We start from the raw sequence: 18,158 nt of genomic DNA, 5'->3' as shown, positions 1-18,158 counted from the left end.
TGAAAAATCCTGAGAGCTAGGGCGTGGCCATTAGTCAAGGAAAGCCCCTATGTAAGCTGCCCTGGAACACAGCAAAAGGGGCATTCTTGTTTCAAGGATGACTCGTGTGTCTGTTTTGTGTGTGTGTGTTTCAATCTCCAGCCCCTTGCCTGACTCGCACACTGTCCCGTGGTAGACAGGCGGGACTGTACACTGTGGAAGGGGCACACCAGACAGGTGCAGAGTGGCTGCACGCACAGGCGGAAGATCCCCACCCAGCCCCTAGTACTGCAGAGTCACTGAGTATGTGTGGTACAAAGGAACACACATGAGAATGACCACTGAATTCAAACTTTACTGTAAAACCTTCTAGCATTAGAAGCAAATTCTAGACTCAACAACTAAGACTTTGTCACATTAGTCTTATCTATTGGGCGGGGGCACAAACAGTATTGCCAGGTAGCCCAGGCTGATGGATGGACACACACACACACACACACACACACACGGTATTGTCAGGATGACTGGTCTGGGGCATCTGCCATCCAGGGCATGTGCAGCGTCAGCTCACTGATGACAGCAGTATCCCCTCTCCCAACACACACACTCAAACATCCTAAGTTACCGTAGGCAGAAGCACCTTGGCCTTGACAAATGCTCCTTTGGAAGATAACCCTCCATTGAGAACTGTTGTTCTCGGGGGCCCCAGTCACCTCTCCAAGGTCAAGTCACAGTCATGCCAGACATTTGTGAATCACTCAAAACTCCTCTTGGCACCGCCTCAGATCCTGAGAACCACCCAGCGGGACGCCTCCAAGCTCATGCTTCCATTGGGTCCTACAGCACTCGTCCAACAGGAAACCCACCGCATTGCCTCACAGTCTGGTGGCCAGGCCTTGCCTGCTTGGGAAGTGAGATCAATCACAGAACAGCAGCCACCTCTTGAAGTCGCCAAGTGATTCTCAGGCAAAGGTCAGTTCACTAAGAACGCGGAGTGCCGACCTGCTGTCCAGCGCAGGCTGGCACTAAGAATGCTTTGTTAGCTGGAGAGAGCACGAGCCAGGAATTTGGTCTTTATATGTTATTTTAAAACACAAAACAAAAACATTGCTCTGTAGGAACATTAAAACAGAATCTAAAGATTCCATAAATGGCCTCACCATAAGGCTTTTGCAAATGAGAAAACCAGACAAACCTAGATGTGTATGATCATGGGGACATACCAAGCAAGAGTAATACAGAATTTCCAAGCCCTTAGTACATTCCTCTGGAAATGGACAAAAGTGTATAATTGCCAAAAAGGAAACAGGTGGTAAGCTAGAGGCCCTATCTACAATGCACCATGTGAGACACAATGCAGGCTCTGAGAGGCTGTGGCTAAATCTCAGAGTGTAAGTTTGCTGAGACCCTTTTAAGTCTGACACTATGTCAGATATCAACGCCCTTAACAGGGTTAGCTCGCTCTGCCTAGATCTGCTGTACATGGCATGACAAACAACCCTAATGTATGTTTTGAACTGGAAGAATCTATTTGGAAATGAGGACTTTAAAAAAAACTATCACTTCCCAGTCAAGTTATATTAAAAAAAACCTACGGACATGAAAGTGTAGGCAAGAAACAGAGGCTCCAGCCTCAGGTTTGCTTTTTAAGAATATCCCCTGCATAAATAATAGCCTTCTCCTTTCTCTCACAAAACAAAACCCTAAAACTGTAAATTAACTGCCCATGGAACAGAGCCAAGGCCAGGCCCGTCTTCAGCGTGCTCGCCTATGAACTGAACTAGCCGTGCACACACTGCCGAGCAGAGCCACCCCAGGGCATCGGCGCACACCCCTGTGAGGCCTCAGCAGCTGCAAGGCTACAAGGACCGATGGCATCTGAGGACACGGGCAGGGCTGTGCAATTCTCAAAAGGCTTTTACCTAGCGCAGGAGATCAAGGGCGCAGAGAACCCGCCACAGCCCAGGACAAGCAGAGTGGAGCACTGTGCCTGCAGAGAGTCACAGGCAGTTGAAGTGACATCCCCCGCGCAGCAGACTGTGACCCAAACGCTGAGAGCACTGACTTCAATTCCCCAACCCACAGCTTATCCGTCGAGATTGATTCTCTTTAGCCGCAGCGGGTAGTGCTTTCTCTGAGAGCAGTCTGACGGGGCGTGCTTTCTCTTTAGCACAATGTTCGAGGCTTTCCTGGCTGCAGTCTCGGTCGGCGTGGTTTCTATTTGTGTTACAGACTTGTCGGGCTTGGCATCTGCTCTCCTGAAACAGCTGGAAAAGACTTCCTGATTGATCCTCTGTAGCTGGATGACAGGCTGCATCTTCAAGACCTGGGAAAAGCCGTCTCCTTGTTCAATTAACGCAGGCAAAGCCTTGGGAAGGAAAATATCAGGTTCAAAGGTGAACACGAGACAAAGACACGGAATACACAGACACGAACATGCTGCACTGCAATTTTTTAGGTCAAGTCTATTTAGAACATAAAAGAAACAACACACAGGAAGTAAATGAATGATTCCATCTCTGTTCCAATAAAGTTTGGTTTATAAAAATGAGGCAAGCTGAATACACGGCCCACCAACTCTGGATCAAGAATAGGATGAAAGCAATAGATGATCAATTATCAGAAGACCATGGAATCCACACAAGCCAAAAATAATGCCACAGAACATGGACATCAGAACTAGTGAGGCATTGAAGTTTAAAAATCATTTCCATGTACAAGGAATTTATTTTTATGTTTAGGTAAAATAAATGTCCCAGTAGAAACCATGTTAGGATGACCTTGAGGTGACCTAGCTGTAGTGTAATAACTAGAGTGATGAAGAGCAAATCCCATGTCTAGAACACAGCTCGGGCACCGTGTGATGAGCGTGTGCCAGACCTGGGTCCGAGCCTGACACGAAAGCAGAGACGACAACAGACAAGCTCTGAAGCCAAAGCCTGGTTCAGGAACCTGGTTGGGCAAATGATCAAGGCTCGTAGTGCCTCGGTTTCCCTGTCTATAATTCAGGGGTTAAAATACTTATCCTATGGGGTTAGTGTGACAGCAGACGTAGAGCATACACCACATGCTCCGTAAATGTCACCAACAGTCACCCCGGCACAGCTCAGAAAGTATAATCTCACTAAAGAAACCAGGGGTACATGGCTTACGGTAAGCACCCACCAGGTAGAGTACGTGGCACACAGTAGGCACCTGATAAATGGAACTCTGAATGTTATTGCTGCTTAACACACTCTGAGCCACGGAACAGACTCCTGAGCACCCCCCTGCAGCCCAGACACGCCCGGCACCGACAGCAAGCACCGTCTTTTCCACTCTACATATACAGCACAGCTTTTACCTTCATGGCGTCACTGATTTTCTTAGCTATGGCGTCCCCTCGGCATTTCAAACTTTCCACATGAGAAGCTGGAAGAAACCACCAAACAGTATTTTAGGTTCTTTATCTAATTAGCCAATCATAAAGACACTAAGGTGCAATCCAGGCTGGAATCTGTCAGGACCGTTCCCCTTAGTCTCATTTTTCTTACAGTACTTTGTAATCTACTGAAGTCAACATCTTATCCAATTTATCAAGACGAATAAGAGGACCAGGAGAAGAGCAGAGTGCAATTCAAAGGTGTGCACACAGGCTGGATGCAGGGCAGTCCCCGCTGTGCCCCAAGAGCACCTGACATCCGTTCTATACACATTCCTGCAGCTGACCCCTCTGTACATCAAGACAACTGCAGGCTAAGACTTTAAATGATTCTGAACTTTATAAAAGCAAAACATGGGCCAGTGAGCTGACTAGGCAAATGTTCGATCCAGAACCGAGGCAAGGTTGCAAGGCCGTGCTCTGCTCCTGCTGCTGAGGCTTCCCTTCACTGCTTGAACCCATGTCTCTAGGGCTTCAGTGTAGACTGAAGACCAACAGTGCAACCGGAATTCCCTGGGACCCCAGCACCAGACTGGAAACTGAGTCAATGGCTAGCCTGGCCTCTTGGTCAGGAGACAGCCATAGAACTACCCAGACTGTAGCCTGTAGGCCACCCTGGTAATACCGTCTCTCTCTCTCTCAGATTCAGAGAACCCTAACACCACAACAACACGTTAGCATCTTTGTGCGCATGAGCCACCTTCACAATGGTCCCCTTTCCCTCTGCATGACTCGTACCTGACCGCTCTAACAGCGTTTCCAGTCAAGGTGTTTTAGGGCTTCCGCATGGGGGGGGGGCACTCTCTGTCATGACATTGGGAGAAGCAAGTTGAGAGGTGGCAGGAGGCTTAGAGGCCCATGCTGGGAGGAACTAAAGTCACTTCTACCAGGTTAACGACCCAGAAATCACAGGGATAGTTTACTGTTTTAGCTGTCAGGTAACCAATCCAACATGCGAGTAGTATGTTTTCAAATCAACACATTTAGTCATAAGAGTACATTAAAATTCTCAGTAAGGGACCATCTAGAACATTCCAGCAGATCTAGAAGGCCAATGTGTTAAATGCTTGGTTGCCAGGCAAGCATATCAGGTCTTCAGGTTTCTGATACATCTTATTCCTCATTTCACTTTCTCCCAGATAAAATACTTCTAAATTTAAAGAAAAAGGTTCAATAGTTGACATGAAGAAATAAAGTGGACTATTTTCATCATGATTCCAGGATTTATGGAAACTGTTGTATTCCCTGTATACATGAAAACATAATGGGCACAGATGAACACGGTTTAAAATATTTGCCATGTTTCTGGCCACCAGACACTCATATCTAGATGGTGGTGGTTATATACACATGTACGGATACATAACTTCATCAAGTTGTATACTCCGTCATTCTATAACAAACATATATGCAACAATGACTCTTAGTTCTGTGTGAACAAAGCAGCCACAGTCTTTACTGTTGCTGCAGCTTTTGTTAGCAGCAGCAGCCACTGTCCTTGGCCTGAGCAAAACTTTCTCTCTAGGCTCCTTAAGTAAGAACTTAGCTTACAGACTGAGTTCTATCAGCTCCCAAATACCCCATGCCACCTTTTCTTTGTCTTTGTCTTCCCAATGCCAAACAACACCTGTTTTTCATCTGTTGTACAAGCAATGAAAACATAAAAGCCCAAGAGGGGTTTGGGCTTGAGTGTAAAATGGAGCTAGGCTCTAGGCTTGCATACTTAGATTATCACACCCAAGTATATGATGGGGTATCCTAAATCTGGGCCTGACACATAAGGCATTTAGTATTTCTGGCATGACTACATATCCCTTTTACAAATTTTACAAATTACACCATCCCTTACCCACAAACATCCTCCAACTTTTTCAGAAGGGCCACTAGAGGGCAGTATGTACACCAATGAGAAGCCTGGCCTCTCCTGGGAGGAGGACTGTTCTCTAAGGGTGGGATCTAGTGGTGACCCCAGCACCTGAGAGCAGGTACTCAAAAGCTATAACAGCGCACAGCCATGGCACCGGGCACTTCCTTAATCAAAGAGGGTGACACCAACTCACAGGGTCCTGGTGCCAAACGGACTGACGACAACAGGGTCAGAGAACAGGACACACTTTACCCAAATAAGGAAATATATCAGAACCAGGAGAAAACAGGAACCAGGAAAGACCATCCGCAACAGGAGAGAAGTGAGGAAATTCCAGGAAAATGAGAAAAGGACAGACAGGATGAAGGTTTGCAGCAGGAGAGGGCAGCTGGTGAAGGCTGGAATAGGAAGATGGAGAACCTCGTGTTTGCCACACCCACGGATTCACAGTTCTAGAAGGAAGCCAGAGAGATGGGACGGAACGCAGGGAGAAGCACCTGTCACGTCAGAAGGGCTGCAGTGACAGCTCACACTGAAGGATGTCATAGCGTAAGAGGTGAGAAACCAACTGATAGTTTTCTACAGCAATGAGAAGATTAAGTGAAGCTAGTGGACAGCCAGGCACGGTGGCACACCCTTAATCCCTGCACTTAGGAGGCAGGGGCAGGTGGATGTCTGTGAGTTCGAGGTCAGCTTGGTCTACAGAAGGAGTTCCAGGACAGCTGGGATTACACAGAGAGACCCTGTTTCAAAAACAAAACAAAACAAAAAGTGAAGCTGGTGTGTGTGATGAGTCTTCTGAGGAAGTTCCGATGAGAGCGGAGCGGAGAGAGACTCCCTGAAGTCTGCTCTGCTGCAGCCTCCGCACATCCTGTCAGAGCAGGCCTCATGGCCACCTCTCACAGACAACCCGAGAAGGGGAACTGCGACTGGAGAGTTAGAACTCACATCTGGAATCCAACGTGACACCCTAAATACCACCCTGCCAGAAACCACATAGTCTTCCCAAAGATGTACATTCACTACTGGGAAAGACTGAGCATCAGGAGACTGGGTTTCCTGATACCATTCTAAAACTAAATGTTTAACTATGAATTTATGGTACCTCTTCTTTTCTAGTTAAATAAACTGAATCCTTTGCCTTCAAACAAAAGGTGCCTGCAGTATGTGACGGTGCTCGCCTTTAATCCAGCACTTGGGAGGCAGGGTGGGTCATGGATCTCTCTAAATTTGAGGCTAGCCTGGTCTACATAGTGAGTTCCAGGCCAGCCAAAGACACACAGTGTTTCAAAAACAAACAAGATAAAACTCAAGATATCAATAATTCTAGGAATAGAACCAAAAAAAATGTTTTCAAAACTAAAGACAAAAAGGGAGAAAGCACACACACCTCACAATGGCCTCTAATTGAAAGGAGACAGACACCTGGGACCTGAGCACCCAGAAAGCAACAGCAAGATGTCACACATCCCAGGCCATCACAAAGCGAAGCAAAACTCATAGAAAATGTGGATCTACTGCAGAGACATAAAACTTATTTTCTGGGCTGGTAAGATGGCTAAGGAGGAAAAGGAACTTGCTGCCAATCCTGATAACTTGATTTGATTCCTGGAACCCATGTGGTAGAAGGAGAGAAAAGACTTCTGTAATTGTCCTCTGACCTCCACACACATACTACAGCACGCATATGTGTGTGTGCACAAACACACACCATAAATAAAAATTTTTAGGAAGTTAAAAACGTCATTTCCCAACATGAATACCTGAAGAAATCCCAAAGCAGGAAGCTTCTTGCTCCCTGCCCACAATGATCCTAAGTGCATCTGCCATGTTTTATAACTGGGAAGAACACAGCTGCCTGAGGAAGTCTCCTAGTCCGTGTGAGGTGTGAGAGATGGTGGGCTTCTCCAGAGCGTCCTCTACCTCCTCCCCCACAGCCTCCACAGGAACATCTCTGACCAATCCACACCTCAGAGGGAGCCTTCCAAGGCTCATGGACTTAATACAACCGGGAAAGGATAGGGTTTAAAGTCCAGAGCCAAATTATCTCAGCCATCTTTACCACCCTTCCCACCAGGTATGCCCACCTTTGTGAGTGACCTTACATCTTTGTGGCCATTAGATAAATCCTTTGAAATGTACCAACAGAGAGCAAACAACGCTGTCCAGATGGCTTCTGGACACCTGCCTGACACTTCCACCAATGCGTCAAATAGATAGCCCTGATAGTGATTCTACTCCACAAAACTGTTAGCACACTGCAACACGAAACCTGCAGTAGGGCCGGGAGGTGGTGGCGCACACCTTTAATCCTAGCACTTGGAAGGCAGAGACAAGCAGATCTCTGTGAGTTCAAGGCCAGCCTGGTCTACAAGAGCTGGTTCCAGGACAGTTACAGAGAAACCCTGTCTCGAAGAAAGAAAGGAAGGAAGGAAGGAAGGAAGGAAGGAAGGAAGGAAGGAAGGAAGGAAGGAAGGAAGGAAGGAAGGAAGGAAGGAAGGAAGGAAGGAGAGAAAGAGAGAGAGGGAGGGAGGGAGGGAGGGAGGGAGGGAGGGAGGGAGGGAGGGAGGGAGGGAGGGAGGAAAAAATTTGCAGTAACCTAAATTTGCTCTCCCCAGCCATGGTCACTCATATTATCTCCAAAATAGTCTTCTCCTCCTTAGAGTAAAAGTTCTGCAGCCCAGACAGCAATGTGAGCCCTGAAGTGTAGGTGCTTGTGAGCACTACCACAGACTGCTCCGCGGTGCCTGAGGCCAGGCAGCACTGCCAGGAAACGAGGATTGCCTGAGGGCTCTGCTCGCAGGGCCAGCCTAGACCTCAGGTTTCGACTACAGAACTCTGAACATCTCTGCCACCACTCTGTGTGTAAGGCAGGGTAATGGGGAAAGAACCTCTTCATTTCAGGGGCTTTTCAAGGCTGCTCCTGACGAAATCTTATTGGAAAAAAATTGCCCTTACAAAATGTGGAAGTTCAGAACCTCTGAGAACAGTCTTCCCTGGCTGCTGGCTTTCTAAAACACGGGGAAATGAAAATGTGGAAATGAAAGATTGAGCAATGAGCGCAGTTTTGCTTCCGGGTCACTGCTTGACTAACAAGGGAACGTGAACCTCCCAAGCCTGCAGATTCAGCAGAAATGCACCAGCTGGCAGCCTCACATCTACTGCCAGTGTACTTCCTGAGCACAGATAAGCAAGCGTGCTCAGAGAACGCCAGGCTTGGATCAGTTTCTGAGGAGGTGACCAATGCCACCAATGCCATGAGTCAGAAGGATGGAAGTCAGCATTTCTGCAGAAAATACAAGCAGGCTACAAAGCTGTGCGCCCAATGCACCTCGCCCTTCTACAGCACTGTGGTGCCAATCTTGCTGTGGAACAGGATTTTTTTGAGAGTTGTTACATTTGTTATGCCGTGGGACATTTGTTTTCATGATGCAAAGATGTGTTACATTCTTTTATGTTACATTTGTTTAACTTTATGAAGCTGTGTTACTCTGCCTGCCTGAAACACCTGATTGGTCTAATAAAGAGCTGAACAGCCAATAGCTAGGCAGGAGAAAGAATAGGTGGGGCTGGCAGGCAGAGAGGATAAATAGAGGGAGAAAAAGAGGGACTGAGGAACAAGAGAACAAGGAGAAGAGGACACCAGGGGCCACCCAGCCAGTCACAGAGTAAGACTGAAAGCAAGATAAACAGAACTAAGAAAAGGAAAAAGCCCAGGGGCACAAAAGGTAGGAAATTTAAGGAAAGCTGGCTAGAAATAAGCCAAGCTAAAGTTGGACATTTACAAACAATAGTAAGTGCTTGTGTGTGATTATGTGTGATTGTGTGTGCCTGTGTGTGCCAGTGTGTGCCTGTGTGTGATTTATTTGGGAGCTGAGTGGTAGGCCCCCAAGAGTCAAAGAGCCAAAAAAGTTAAAACAAGCAAACAAACAAAACCCAACTACACAGTCTCCCTTGGGCCTGTCAAAGTCTTAACCCAGGGGTTTTATCTGGCCTCAGCCAAGTATCTGATCTTATTTGTCAATTCTTTTGTCCCATGGACTCGAGTTCATTCCTCAGAGTTCTTCCTTTTGACAGTAACCATAAAAATTCCCATCTAACATTGCCACAGCAGCTTCCTCTCACCCAAGCACCCTGGTGCAGGCTCATGTTCCCCTACTCAGAGCATGGTGCTGTTGTAGACTAGATGCTGCTTCTGGAGTCGGGAGGAGGAGACTGGCCCTCAGCCATGGTGATGCTGGCAGGAAGGACTTCTTTGGAGTACCGACCCGTACAACCTGGCCAGGACTGCTTCATTATGCAGACCCTGGCAAGGGAACAGTAGCTGGGAACAGTAGCTGCAAATCTGATTCTCTGTAAAATGGAAGGAACCAATGTGCTCCAGCAGGGCAGAAAGTGGGAATTGTCAGCTTCCCTGGTTTAAACCCAGGGCTGAGATGAGCCTTCCTACTCTAAACAGAGACTGGAAAAACACAGTATGCCTCTTCCAAACTGGGAAACAAGAGTAAGAAAGTAAGGAACACTGCATCCACACAGCAGGAGGAGCAAAGCGGGCCTGTAAGAGAGAACTGGGGGGCTGGAGAGATGGCTCAGAGGTTAAGAGCATTGCCTGCTCTTCCAAAGGTCCTGAGTTCAATTCCCAGCAACCACATGGTGGCTCACAACCATCTGTAATGAGGTCTGGTGCCCTCTTCTGGCCTTCAGGCATACACACAGACAGAATATTGTATACAGAATAAATAAATAAATATTTAAAAAAAAAAAAGAGAGAACTGGGATTGGAAACTGGAAAACATGCAAGAATCTGAATATAAAGCAGGGCTCATCCACTGTGACCTTCACTGCATTTATTAAACTGTATCTGAGCCAACTCAAGAAGTTAAACATAGGGCTGGAGAGATGGCTCAGTGGTTAAGAGCATTGCCTGCTCTTCCAAAGGTCCTGAGTTCAATTCCCAGCAACCACATGGTGGGTCACAACCATCTGTAAAGAGGTCTGGCGCCCTCTTCTGGCCTTCAGGCATACACACAGATAGAATATTGTATGTATAATAAATAAATAAATAAATATTAAAAAAAAAGAAGTTAAACATAACAAAAATGGAGAAAACCAGGAGGACCACATTAAAGATAAAATCTGAAATCATGAAAACAGAAAACTAAGACAACAAAAGAAACCTACGGCAAAACTGAAAGAGAACTGAGTTCCTGTTAGTACAGTCAACAGCTGTGCAGCCGCACTCAGGAGCACCTACCATTTGTGTGTGACACTGGAGGGTCACACAGCTGGGGACCAGTGCAGGGACCCTTCACTGTCAACACACTCAGCTGGCTTACCTGGGTCAGGGTCACATCGCAGGTCCAAGGGATGTACAACAGGCCGATACTGCTTCTAAACACAGCACAGATCCAAACATTAATTTAGACAGGTGATGGCCAGATAAATAGGCACATCTTTCAGCTAGAGTCAGCAAGTACACCAGTACAGTCAACAGTGTCAGCCCCAAGGCTCTTCTCTTTTTAGATCCTGAACTACGTATGGGAAATATCCTTAGTTTTTAATAACTTTTTGTTTCCTTTCTTTCTCTCTCTCTCTCTCTCTCTCTCTCTCTCTCTCTTTTTCGAGACAAGGTTTCTCTGTATATTGGTCCTGGCTGTCCTGGAACCAGCTTTGTAGACTAGGCTGGTCTCGAACTCACAGAGATCCATCTGCCTCTGCCTCCTGAGTGCTGGAATTAAAAGCATGTGCCACCAGCGCCTACCTGTTTGCTTTCTGAGACAGGGTTTTTCTGTGTAACAGTCCTGGCTGTCTTGGTAACTCCCTTTTGTAGACCAGGCTGGCCTTGAACTCAGAGATCTGCCCACCTCTACCTCCCGAGTGCTGGGATTAAAGGTGTGCGCCACCACTGCCTGGCTCTGAATACCTTTTACGTACTGCCTCCTGCTGCATACAGAGGAAATAGCACGATGAAGATTATAATCAGAAAAGACAAAGTGGAGGCATGGTGGTGTCTAAACTACAGGGCGGTGACCAGAGTGTGACGGAAGGTTCACTCAAGACAAAAGTCTGAGACTCAGAATTCCAATTTCCTCGGAAACTTTTTAAAAGCAGCCAGACTGTCCCACAGTTCATTACTGTCCACACCTGCAGCACACAGGGCAGCTGGCCGTCCCGTTCATTACTGTCCACACCTGCAGCACACAGGGCAGCTGGCCGTCCCAGAGCCGGGCAAATGGAGAAGGGAAATGTCTGTCCTACTTTCGCTCAATGGTAACCAGAGCCAAAGGGTGAAAGGAAGGAGGGGCCAACCAATGCTCTCAGTTCTCTCTCCACCGCCACCCACTGTTGCAGGGTTTTTTTCAGCGAGGAGGCACAGCAGTCAACACACATCATGCGGTTCCCTGAAGTCTAGCAAGGGCTGTGTTTAAAGCCAAATGCTGCGAGCTGGATGGAATGTTCTTGTAGAGGTTTTCCCATCGTCATGTGACTCGGATGTTGAGAGCAACTGCAGACCTCTCATGCCCTGAAACACTACAGGAGGGACGACTGGAAGGCTCACATTTAAAAAGCTCGCTGATTTAAGAAAAACTGAAGGTATAGAGGATTGCACAATCTACAGCCCGCATATAGTCATTAAGATGGGCAGTGCCAGCCCAGTAAATCTCAACAGCCAGGAGACTCAGGTCTAATCTGCCAGCGCTTGCCTCATTTGCATTTTCCTAGTCTGAAACTGAGAAGACAAACATGTGACTGGCACCTACAGGAAAAAGCAGGCCTACGGCTTTGCCCACCTGGAAAGATGAGCCAGCCAGGTGTGTTAGTGCACACTGTAACCCCAGCCAGGTGTGTTAGTGCACACTGTAACCCCAGTCAGGTGTAGTAGTGCACGTTGCAACCCCAGCCAGGTGTGGCAGTGCATGCTGTAACCCCAGCCAGGTGCGGTAGTGCACGCTGTAACCCCAGCATTCCAGGTGTGGTAGTGCACGCTGTAACCCCAGCATTCCAGGTGCGGTAGTGCACGCTGTAACCCCAGCATTCCAGGTGCGGTAGTGCACGCTGTAACCCCAGCATTCCAGGTGTGGTAGTGCACGCTGTAACCCCAGCATTCCAGGTGCGGTAGTGCACGCTGTAACCCCAGCATTCCAGGTGCGGTAGTGCACGCTGTAATCCCAGCATTCCAGGTGCGGTAGTGCACGCTGTAATCCCAGCACTTGGGCTGGGGGTTGGAAGATCAGGAGTTCACGGCCAGCCTGTACTATATGAAAGGTAATCTAATTTTTTATTGAGGTAAAACACTGTGTGAGGATTTCAATGTGAACATCTCACCAGACTCCCGTGCTGTGCTTTCAAGGTCTTGATGACACTCTCGAGGATCCTTCTAGGGTACTGCCTACGTTTTGTTGCCACATCTACTATGAGCTCATCAAATTCATCTTCAAGCACTTTGATGTCAGCATCTATTTCAGAAAAGTCCATATTAGTATAGAAACATTATATACACTCAATTCACAAAATAATTAAAGAAAACAAACATGGCAAACTAATAAGCCCCCTCATTTCTGTACTGCTCACTTATTGAGTACCTACAGGAAATGAAAAGATGAATGTAGTATGACTCCAAGAGACAGACATCTGAAACCTGATAAATGCAACAGGTTTATAAAGACACAGGATAGAGAACAACGAAACACCACCAGCAGGAGTTAATGACTGAAAAGAAACAACATTTAAGTTGAAATCTAGGTGTAAACAAAGACATTGAGTGAAGAAGAGCCAGGGAGAAACATCTTTGGGACAGGAAACTGAAAGGTCATGGAGCCTTAGCAAACAGCAGTGCTCTCCGTGGATAAACCAGGGACTGTGTGTGATGGGCGAGAGCACACGCGCCACAGCATGCGTGCTGAGGTCAAAGAACAAATCTGGAGTCACTTCTCTCCTTCCACCTCTGCCCAGGTTTGCATAGCAAGCACCTTTCTGGGATCAGCCATCAGGGACATCTTCTGTGCAGGAAAACGGTTTCTTAGCGCCACCAAGGGGTAGAATTTGTAAAAGCACCATGTATAAGCAAATGGCAAATGCTTGATGTGTATCTATTTCTAAAAGCAGAGCTCTGCTCTCAAGGAACTGCCCTTCTAAGTTTGTCTGACCACACGTCCTGTGACCAGAACCATCCGGGGCAGTCTCAATGGGAGGGAAGAGGTCGCCTCACATATATGGTCTACGTTAATTCCAGAGCGGTCCTGGGGTAGGAGCTCGTCGGAAACCTCAATAAAAACAACAACAACAAAAAAAAAAAACCAGATTCAACCTCTGTCCCCGTGAAGCCTGCATTTGCTTCCTACATCTGCCCTGAGCAAAGCCTGTCAAACCTGTCCACATAAGTCTCCTTACAGTTCTCCCCTAAGACAGATAGAGTGCTTGCTTGACATGAGTCTGTAGACTCCTTCACCAGCACTAAACACCCCCACACACACACACGCACACACCCCCACTCCTGTGATTCCTCCAAGACCACGTGATAAAGTACAAATCCCTTACAAAGCCTCTGAGGTGGGGGCTGGAGAGATGGCTCAGAGGTTAAGAGCATTGCCTGCTCTTCCAAAGGTCCTGAGTTCAATTCCCAGCAACCACATGGTGGCTCACAACCATCTGTAATGAGGTCTGGTGCCCTTTTCTGGCCTGCAGACATACACACAGACAGAATATTATATACATAATAATAATAATAATAATAATAATAATAATAATAATAATAATAATAATAATAAAGCCTCTGAGGCGTGTGGCAATCTCAGCTCACCTTAGCTTTCTTGACACATCTGCTCTTACTTCCCCAGCTCACTGTGGCTTCCATTCACTCCATCATGCCTTTCTGGGTGACGTTTTGTTTCAAAAACCCACTGAAAAGCTACGTGGTATAGAAATTACTTCTGGCTACTTTTTAATATATTCCCTACTAATCAGCAATTATTGTGTTAATATTTCACAAAACAGATGCTGTTGGTTTTATCCTTTTAATGTGTAAACCCCAAATCTGTTTTGGTAATTGTAAAAGACAACTAATATAGTCCCAGGTAACAGACAAACTCTGGGCAGAGCCCTCTCTGACGGTTGAGAAGTTACAGTCACAGAGAGTTGCTGGGAGGCCTGTAATCAGCTCAAATGACCAGACAACGTGAACACAAAGCAGTGACTGTCATCAACAATGACAGCCCTGAGTGATGTTAACAGACACACAGACGGCACACATGGCTCTTGTCAAGGCAGCCCTTCTCTGGACAGTACTGCAGATACAGGGATGCCTCTCTCTTCTCAAACTGATCACTCCTTTCTACTCTGACCTTTCTTTCTCTTTCTGTTAACACTTTTTTTGGCATGTCAGCGCCATTAGTAAGGTATGATCAAGTCTAAGGCAGGCTTGGTGGCGCATGCCTTTGATCCCAGCACTTGGAAGGCAGAGGCAGGTGGGTCTCTGAGTTTGAGGCCAGCCTGGTCTACAGAGTTCGAAGACAGTCAGGGCTACACAGAAAAGCCCTGTCTCAAAAAAAAACAAAGGTACAATCAAGTCTTAGGACGCTGCCTACAAATTTGTAACGTCCTCTGCACACCACTCACACGGGTTAACTTGACACATCAGAACACACCACTGTCCATTCTAAGTATCATCTAAGCACTGCAAAAACAAAAGCCTGGCTTATGAGGAAATACAGGTATTCTCTGGGCCTCTTTAAGTGAGGACAATTCTACAACAACTCCCAACAGTCTACTGACAGAAGCATCTGAAGATGAAAGACCTTTCAGGATGCCAGACAGGACACATCAAGGTACCCCTGAGCTTCTCTTGGGCTATGACATCAGTAATCACGTTAGTTTCTTCTTTTCGTTCCACAGTAATTCAGATGTATTTTAAAATAAATGATACTGAAGCCAGTAAGACGCTCAGCAGGTAAAAACACTTGCCACCAAGCCTGAACGAGGACCCGAGTTTGCTCCTGGAGCCACAACTGTTGAAAGCTGCCCTCTGACCCCCACAGGGTGCCATGGCTGCACGACTCCATCCAATAGATGAAATGTTGATAGAAGGAGAGTGTGTCTTAGTCACTGTTCTGCTGCTGAGAAGAGACACCATGACCAAGGCAACCCTTATAAAGGGAAGCTTTAATTGGGACTTGCTTACAGTTTCAAAGGCTTAGTCCATTATCGCGGCAGGGAGCATGGTGGCATGCAAGCAGGCACTGAAGTAGCTGAGAGCTACAAGCAGAGAGAGAGAGAGAGAGACTGGGCTTGGCATGAGCCTTTAAAACCTCTAAGCCCACTCCCAGTGACACACTTCCTCCAACAAGGCCACACCTCCTAATCCTACTCTAACAGTTCCACTCCCTGGTGACTATGAGTTCAAACATATAAGCCCATGGAGGCCATTATTATTCAAAACAACCACGGAGACACAATGAAAACAGAAATTACAAAATAGCATTCAAAATAAAGTTAGCTGCAAAAACAACTTGAGAAATTAACGACAGAGGAAGAGTTAAGCACATACCCATAAGATAGTGATCCGTAGCTTCCTGCCAGGCTTGTCCCTTGATGCTGACATTCTCCTGCACAGCGGACTCAAAAGTCTGCAATAAATTTACAGCGGCCAAGTCAGCAAAAGTGACTCTAAATACTGAATTCAAACATTTTAGCAAGACAATAAAGGAATCTCTGTGGAACAAAGTGAAAATTGAGAAAAAATAAAATCCAAGTTAACACAGTGGGGACTGCGTCAGCTCTATCAGTGACCACTCAGCAGCGTGGCCACATAAAAAACGAACAAGAACACAGTGGCAAATTGTGAAGAAGAACAGAAGGCTGAGGCTCCACGTGTTCTCCAAAACAGTAAGTTATTTCCAGAAGGGGTTCAGATAGATGGGCAATTCAAACAGGACTTAATAAATGCTATGGTTTGAAAAATTTTAATGAGCATGTTTTTGTATCACTTATATAATAAGTGACTGATAATTATGAGTCATAGTTCATGCCCTATTCTATTCTCTTATAAAAAGGGCTACAATACAGCTCTGCGAACAGCACTTTGATGGTGTGAACAAGGCTCTGCATCCAATCCCAAGCACTAAAGGAGAGAAAAAAGATCTCATAGAAGAGTCTTACTTTGTTAAACTCTCAAAGAGTAAATGCGAGTACAAATTGTCTTTGAAACACTCACCGCAGCTACAGCAATCATTAAGAATGTGCCGCTATATTATTCATTTCTACCTCGAGGCATATCATCATAGTCAAAACTCCGCTACAAAGTGTTACTTCCCATTCTAAGAGCTCATCCTCTAGGATGTAAGAAGTTAAGGCGCAGTTGTCTTCTGTATGTAGATGTTCTGAATATCTTAGCAATTTTCTAGAATGAGACAAACCAGTTCTCTTATTTACAGTTGTCTCCCAGAAGAACTACTAAAAATGTTATGAAATGTTTCTCTTTCTGCCTTGATTACAAAAAGGGAATAACATAGAAAACTGGAATACAGAATTACAATCCAAAGAGGGTTTTCTCCTTATTCTTTCACTTAACCTGTCTCATGCATGGCACAAGAACACTTCCCACCAAGTACAACTCCAGCCCCTCCTCATTTTTGCTTTTTGTGAGTGATAACCTCTATTTTTACCCTGCACTGCTGTCATCTGGTCACAAATGTGCTGCAGTCCCAGCCTGAAAGTTTCCCCTACATATAGACTGTGTATCTGTTCGAGAGGCAGCAGTCTCTCAACTTCTAGTGTTCTTCCTCTGAAACCATCATCTTCAAGGTTTTGCAAAACATAGGTGAAAGAGGAAGTGGGTTATAAGGGTCAATGGAGTACAGGGCATAGGGTCTCTCTATGTAGTCCTGGTTGGTCTGCAATTCACCATGCGGACCAGACTGGTCTTGAACTCCAAGATTTGTGTGCCTCTGCCTTCCAAGTGCTGGGCGTGCACTGCCATGTCCAGCTCAATTAGTGATCTTAGGAAAATTCCATCAAGACAGCTTCATCTATTTTCAACTTAAAGTAAAAGGCTTTTGCTGCTCCATTCACACGATGTTATAAAGCAACAAGCAAGAGCAAAGACCCAAAACCTAGCCAGGTGACTGACTTCGAGGATTACCGGATCCTGGAGAATTCCTGCTACCAGAGAGTAAACCTGCGCTAGTCCATACAAGAGCCACTTTGTATTTAAGTGAGCACTTAAGCAACGGCTAATACCAAACGGAATGTTTTGTAGACATAAGCCATCAGATTTGAAAGCTTAGTATGAAAACAAAACGTTGAAGCCTTATTTATACGTAGAGCGCTGTCCATATTAAAATATTTGGGTGCACTAATACAGCCTGTCTTTTAAGATTACACACGCGCTCGCTTGCCCTGTATGTCCAGCGGACAGGAAGCACCGGGCGGCACTGGCATCTAGCTGCCTTCCCTGACATGTCCCAGCCCAGTTCGGACAGTATTCGGTTTGTGGGGTCGGATCCGGAGCCGGGCTGAGCAGGGTGAGGGTCGGGAAGGAACGGGGCCGGGCCCTACCCACTGCGCGTCCCGCAGCGCGAGGTCTCGGACGTCCTCCGGCAGCGCGGCCCCGAGCTCCTGCACGAAGCGACCGCATTGCTCCATCACTTCCGCCACGGCCCTTTTCAAGGTGCAGCGCACTCGAAAGTCCTCCGCGGGAGAGGCGGGCACCGAGGCTTGGGAGTCTGAGGGGGTCCGGGCGTCCTGATCCTGCGAGCCGGAGACCGGCACCGCTTCGGAATTGCCCGCCATCTCCCCGGTTTGAATTGAGGCGGTGACTCTGAGACCGGAAGGACGTTTCCCTCAGTGGGACGCCACTGTACGCGTCCGGCCGGAAACTCAATCCGGCGCCTATGA

The 18,158-nt window shown here is 46.8% G+C and overlaps 1 protein-coding gene across 1 annotated transcript; it reads right to left on the bottom strand.

Annotated features, from left to right (window-relative positions):
* Positions 1 to 323: 323 nt before the first annotated feature.
* Nsl1 (NSL1 component of MIS12 kinetochore complex) lies at positions 324 to 18,058 on the bottom strand. The gene is made up of 6 exons (XM_057769880.1): positions 17,820 to 18,058; positions 15,811 to 15,889; positions 12,594 to 12,724; positions 10,604 to 10,658; positions 3,323 to 3,390; positions 324 to 2,347 (listed from the first exon to the last, which is right to left on the bottom strand). The coding sequence occupies exons 1-6, from the start codon at positions 18,051 to 18,053 to the stop codon at positions 2,066 to 2,068; spliced, it is 849 nt and encodes a 282-aa protein (XP_057625863.1). The 5' UTR covers positions 18,054 to 18,058; the 3' UTR covers positions 324 to 2,065.
* Between the last annotated feature and the right edge of the window lie 100 nt (positions 18,059 to 18,158).

This window comes from Chionomys nivalis, chromosome 5, assembly GCF_950005125.1.
Source record: "Chionomys nivalis chromosome 5, mChiNiv1.1, whole genome shotgun sequence".
NCBI classification, from domain to species: Eukaryota; Metazoa; Chordata; class Mammalia; order Rodentia; family Cricetidae; genus Chionomys; species Chionomys nivalis.
Note: the sequence above shows the minus strand (reverse complement) of the source record. Positions and strands in the feature narration are given on the sequence as shown.